Below are 6,683 nucleotides of genomic sequence, written 5' to 3' on the forward strand. Positions count from 1 at the left end.
AAGGAGGTTACACACCAAATTTGACGTCAATCGGACTGACGGTTGTGACGTCATGGACGTTTTAAAATGACGTTTTTCAAATGTGCCCGGAAAAAAGTTGCGGCGGCGAAAGTATGGGCTCTACCGAGTGTCCGTTCTAGTTTATCAATATATTCACCTAACCAATGACATTGACTAAACTTTAGTGCCCTATGTACCTTTTTAACTTTTAATCCTGCTTCTATAAATTGCTTTAGATTTCTTTGATGTAAAACATACTTCTCTTTATCAAGCAAGGTTTTGAGTAATTTAGCGGTAGGAATACATTTAAACTCATTTGAAGAACTAAAGAAATGTTGTAGATAAGCACCGAATAGCTCTTGATTGGGGATCTCTTTTTCAGCTCCAGAAGGAAGGTCTTTATGTTTGTTATGAAGTTTTTTAGGATAGTTTAAATCTACTTGAAAATAATACCGACAATCCGATTTATATAAGTCTTCTTGACGTGTGGAGATTATATCATCTAACATAGATTTGTACTCATATTCTTTCAGCCATTTAAAGTTACCATTAGGTTACGATTCAGACATTGCCCAGCCATACAAGTTATTAGCATCAAACTACATTAAGTAAGATGTCGGCTTATCAGGTGAGAAGTCTGGAAGATATTTATTATTTGCCTTAAAATATCTATTCAAACAAACTTGTGAAATTCCTCCTCTTTTAGCCTTCTCAATCATCCAGAGCATATCTACATTACTTAAAAGATCAAGGGGTTGTTTCGTCATTTAAACATAGCACTCCAGGCTGGTCCAGGAGAAGTATAATAATGGACAGGATCGAGTCCATCTGAATCTTTATGATAACAAACTTCTCTAAATGTCTCAAACACATAAGTTCGGAATAAAACTTCAGTTATTAAACTAGAAGGGCACTCGGTAGAGCGCTTACCTCCGCCACGTAATGCCTGAACCACGAGAACATATCGGGCCCATTACATTTTTGAAATATCATGCGATACAGTACTATAGCATTTTTGGCCCTATCAATGGTGAAGAATCAATTCAAAAAAAATATATTCTTATATTCAGATCTGGATTTGGATCTTCACCAAAATCGAGTCGATTCGTCCTTGCCACACACCCAACCTGTCCACCATGTTTCGTCCGAATCCGTCGACAACTTTTTTAGATATCGTGCTATATATTAGTTTAGCCCAATCTCTCAATGGTGAAGAATCACTTCAAAGATTATCAGATCCAGATCGTCACTAAAATTGAATCAATTCTTCCTGGTCACACACCCAATATGTCCACCAAGTTTCGTCCAGATCTGTCTACAGCTTTGTGAGATATTGTGCTATATATTAATTTAGTCCCACCTCTCAATGGTGAACAATCACTGAAAAAATTATCAGATCCGGATGCGGATTCGGATCTTCACTAAAATTGAATCAATTCTTCCCTATCACACACCCAACATGTCCACTAAGTTTGGTCCGAATCAATCTACAACTTTTTGAGATATCGTGTTATATATTAGTTTCGCCCTTTCTCTCAATGGTGAAGAATCACTGAAAAAATACTAGTAGTCAGATCCGGATCCAGATCTTCACCAAAATCAATTCAGTTCGTCCTTGTTACACAATGTCACACCTGTCCACAAAATTTCATCCGAATCTGCTAATTATTTGTTGTACCAGACGACTATCTCACTCATAGAAATTGGTTGTTGAGAATGGTGGCAAACAAATCAAGGGCTGCGTCTGATTGATATGAATACCAACATCGCTTATGTAAAGTCAGTGGTTGTTGAGCATGGTGGCAAACGAATCGCAGGCTGCGTCTGATTGATATGAATACCAACATCGCTTATGTAAAGTCAGTGGTTGTTGAGCATGGTGGCAAACGAATCGCGGGCTGCGTCTGATTGATATGAATACCAACATCGCTTATGTAAAGTCAGTGGTTGTTGAGCATGGTGGCAAACGAATCATGGGCTGCATCTCATTCAAATGAATACCGACATGTCACTCATAGAAATTGATCGAGAGATGTCTGATTTAAATGTTCTGAATCAGTGACAGTCTGCTCTGTTAATATTCTCTCAATTTTGTGAGCACTCTCCCTCACACACACACACAAAGCTGTGCATTCAAGTGCGGCCTTTTTGCACTTGCAATGTTTCAGACAGCTCTTCTTGCACTTGCACGATACTAGCTCATAGCAGGTGTGGGCTGCTTTGGGTAGCTTCGTCCAGTGTGGCTTGTACACCCCATCGTCATTCTTGACCCAGCCCCAGCTGGATGGAGCAGGCAGCTCTGGCGTTGGTAGCAGTGTTTGACCCCACACATGGCCTCCTTGGTAGGCCGCCCTCTTCACATGCTCCTCCAGAGCTGCCTTAGTTGGCGGGATCAGCTGCACGTTGTTCTTTCTTTGCGAAGAGTTTCTTCCGGGCCTTGTCAATGTCGTTGCACATGCTGGTTCTGTGCAATATGACGAACAATATGACGAACCTCTCGATGGTGTGCATGACATCGTCTGGTATGCCACTTGGTGCAGAGGATAGCTTCAGCAGTGCGTCTGTAAGTTCTGGCAGAACGGTCCAGATTGTCGAAGCAGTCTTCTTACCATGTCCAGCAAAGCAAGATACAGTGTCACACCCAGTCAGAGCGTGAAACATTGGGAGCGCCTGTGCCTTCTCTGGTCCTAGGCCAGATGCTATTTTGTGGGCTGCCAGGTACCGAAAACTCTTCCCAGTGCCAAATGCTAGCCACAGTTCATCTTCTGGTTGCAGCCCCTGGGCCACTGACACAGCCAACACCACAACATCGGTGTCAACTGTCTTGATCAGTATCTTGTGGTGACCATGGTTGGCTGCATGGGATGCATGCAACAACATTCGACTGTCAGCTTCTTCGTGGCTGCATGGGGCGAGCAAGGCCAGGTCTAGCAGCGGTGGCTTGCTCAGGACTGCCTCTCCATCAGTGATAACCAGCTGCTTGTCATCCTGGTCAAACCACCTGAAGATAGCTTCTGATAGGAACTTGAACAGCTCGGTCTTGTTGGTGTCCACTCGGTGGAAGTTCTGCCAGTTTCCAGGTATAACTGCTGCTCCGACCACGTGTCTACGCACTCCTTTTCCACGCTTTGATCTTGCACTGCCTTTCATTGAATCAGCAACGTAGTGGTCCCAGACCAGGTCCAGGCGTGACACAGTCTGAAGTTTTGTTGACAGGTATGGTATGAAGACATCCTGGGCATAGTCATCAAAGTTCTTGGCAACCGCAGGCTTCAGCATCTGGACAATGACTGCCCCATCAATAACTAGGCTGGTGGTATCAGGAGCCTCTGATTGGGCATTGGAGAACTCTTCAAAGCATTTGAGATCACTCTTCGTACCTTGATGGAGACTTTCTCCATTGGAGAGAGCTGGAGGACACGCTTGATTCTCATGATGAAAGAACTCTTCAAGGTTTCCATCTCTCATCTGGCAACCGATGTGGAGCCGTGAGAAAAGTGCCACGTCGTTCCTGAGAGAGGCCAGCTGCTGTTTCCCTTTGCTCACACTTCTCGGGGTGTAAGTGCTAAACACCTTCAGCTTGCTCCGACGAATTGCATCATCAATTGGCTTGGTCCTTTCCACCAGGCATTCTCTGGTGAAAGCCTGGAACTGCTCTTGGCCAATCTTCTTCACATTCCTGACATTGTCAACTGCAGCAGGACCTGCAATTTCCTCTGTGTCAAGGACAACCAGATCCATGCTCTCTTCTTCAAAGGGGTTGCCAAGCTCTTCTATGACGCTGACAAGGGCACGGACATCCTTGGCGAAAGAGGTTTGCACACTTGGTGTCTGGTCGTGATGACGTGTGTCCTCTCGCCTCCCCCAGTGTTGACGGTCATCTTGGAACACTTCTATGGCCCTGGCAACTTCTGGCCCAGCAATCATCCAACGCCGCAGGGCACTTGGGCTATCAGTGAGGCCGACTGCTCCACCATCTCCTTTGATGCAAGCGTTGTTCTGTTCATGTGCCTGGTCGATTGGGATCGAAGAGAACACGTTCTTCATCTTCTGTACAGTGAAGTTGCCAGCCATAAATTCTCTAGCTACATCTGGGTGCTTCATTGGGAGTGCAATCATGTCCCTCAGGTGAACAGGTGTGTAGTGGCATAGTGTGTGTAGTCTAAGGCATGGAACCATGGGACCAGTTCCGTCACGGCATCAAGGTACATCGTGAATGAAGCCCGCCGCAGAGAACGCACCTAGACCAGTACCAACATCTCTAGTTCCAGCACAGTTGCCCAGTACTGAAAGTTGGGAATGTCTTCTCCTCTCTGGTGACACCATTCTTCGAACTCAGGCAAATCTTCTGCATCATCAAAATACGTCATACAGTGGCGTTCATACGCACGGTGTTGCAGGATGTGCAGTGCCGCTGCAGTGATTTGATGAGCTCTTCTTGTGCGGGTGACGTGGGCAGCTCGCAGGAAGGAGTCGGCTGTCCCTGGCATTGCAATCTCAGCTTGCACCAAGGCTTGTACCCAGCCACTTCCTCGCAGCCAGTCGCCCAGCGTCTTCAGGGCGGCCATCTCGATGTGGAGCCCAGCAAACATCACTACCATCTATGAATGTTTATCATTGGTTTTCATTCAGAATCTGTGTCTTAATAAGACTAATTAGTCCACTTTAACTTTTTTTTCTCAACCAAATCAAATTGTTACTTTCTTTGACCATTATTGTACCTTCATTAGTAAATAAACTTTCACTATCAACCTGCATTCCTCTCCAGTAAAGCAGATATGTGTCCAAACAGTAACCACTGGCGGCCATTTTGAAAAATGGCTGCCACAGCCATGAGCGGCTGAATTTGAGATGGCCCAATATCCTAATCTGTTCATAATATGATAGGCTACTCGTGTGCCAAATTTGGTGCTTTCCTCACAAAATGCATAATTGTTATGCTATATTTAGCTAAGTTTCCCTACTATATCCACAACCGACACGATAACGTTGCACGGTAGCTCGACAGGCGGAACGTTCTTGAGGCCCTTGAAAATGATGAACACAGGCAGCATCTTGCCGGTCAGAGTGGCACACAGAACTCCTGTGAATTGACGTTTGGAAGACCTAGAACCCACAATCTCCACGGTGTTGGTGCCTTTGAATTCAATCTTGTGTCCGCTACTCATATCGAAATAACATGGCGTTTCGTCCATGTAGAATTCGTGATCGGCAGTGTATCCAGTCGTCCAACCAAGACACAGCATCTCAAAACTCGATTATCGTGTTGCGTTGTTCTTCTTTGCTTGAAAAGTAGCGCTGTTAGGAGACTTTAGTGCGAGCACGTCATCCTAGATTGCCGCTTCATGAAAGGCCAGATCCAGCCATTAATCACCATGAAGTCACCTAGTGTTGGCTTAGTGGTTAGGATGGCTGGCTTGGGATCTTAAGGTCCTAAGTTTGAGCCCCATTGGCTGCTGAATTAACACCAAGTGGGGTTGACTCTGCCTGTCATCCTTCTGAGGTCAGCGAAATGAGTACCAGTGCACTGGTATCAGGGCACAACATCAGCGGCATAGACATGCCCCAACAAAATGATAGCTACCTGGCAGCCGAGCTGCCATATGCAAGAAGAAGACCGTGAAGTCGTTGTGATGAAACTTCTCGAGATTCAACTCAAATGCCTTATCCATGATGTTCCTGTATGTAACGTGGTGCTTCAAATTTCGTACAGACCTGACAAATTCAACGATATCCTTCTCAAGATTCTTGAACTTGACGACATGGTGCTTCGAGTCCAAGCATTTTCTTTTGGCCTTTTTTTGGTCGTTAATCGCAAATGCACTTCATTCCGCACCCACGTCCACAAAGTTCATAAGCTCATCAGAAGTACTCTTGGAATTTTTATTTAACTCACATCATTGATCAATCGCACAAATTTTAAACTTGATTGAGTAAGTTTTGTGAGGACGTTTTCGAGCATTTTCTTCACGAGGCTGGCCAGCCATTGAAGACAATGAAAGAAAAAAAAAGCAGAGGAAACACAAAACTTCCTGGGGAAGGAAAATTTCAAAAATGCTAATCCCCCACCGTACTTAATCCCCCATGGAGGCTTAGGTGAGGTAATACTGCACCTTTTTCTTCCTTTGCAATTTCTGACACTGCCTTTTACAGCTTCGATATCTTTTTGTTGCATTCATCAACATTTTTTTTTTCTTTTTAATATCGCAAAGCAGGTTTAAGCAATTGGTTCACTCTATCTGATGGCCCATCAATCTGTTTTTATGATCGCAGAACCACTCGATCTCAAAATATATTTTTTTCTTTTGAACACGAGAACACGAATCATCTTTGTCCCATATTCTGTCGAACAAGTAACCCTTTTTCAACTGTAAAAAAATTTCTCCTTTTCATCTTACTTCACTCAGCTCATTTAATGTTGTCACATTTTTCTTTCAGGGTTTTCAGATCTTCTTCGCTAAAAGATCTTTCAGATCTTCGCTTGCTTGTCAAAGTGGACATCTCTCTGGCTGTTATCAGAGAACAACTTTAGCGCTGTCGAGTCTGGCATTTCACTCATGCTGACTGGCAAGGTCTCCAATCAGCCATCAAACTTCTAGACTGGTCTCCCACACTACTTCCTCCGACATCAACTCGTCCTGGGAATTCTTTCAAATAAACTTGCTCTCTCTCTCATGCACAGA

At 44.4% G+C, this 6,683-nt stretch overlaps 1 protein-coding gene across 1 annotated transcript; it reads right to left on the reverse strand.

Annotated features, from left to right (window-relative positions):
* Positions 1-2,379: 2,379 nt before the first annotated feature.
* LOC147018801 (uncharacterized) lies at positions 2,380-3,675 on the reverse strand. The gene has a single exon (XM_085900096.1). It carries the CDS (start codon positions 3,466-3,468, stop codon positions 2,380-2,382), a length of 1,089 nt encoding a protein of 362 aa, XP_085756222.1. The 5' UTR covers positions 3,469-3,675.
* Between the last annotated feature and the right edge of the window lie 3,008 nt (positions 3,676-6,683).

Source organism: Eptatretus burgeri, chromosome 10, assembly GCF_056783735.1.
Source record: "Eptatretus burgeri isolate ZD-2024b chromosome 10, Ebu_testis_v1, whole genome shotgun sequence".
Taxonomy (NCBI): domain Eukaryota; kingdom Metazoa; phylum Chordata; class Myxini; order Myxiniformes; family Myxinidae; genus Eptatretus; species Eptatretus burgeri.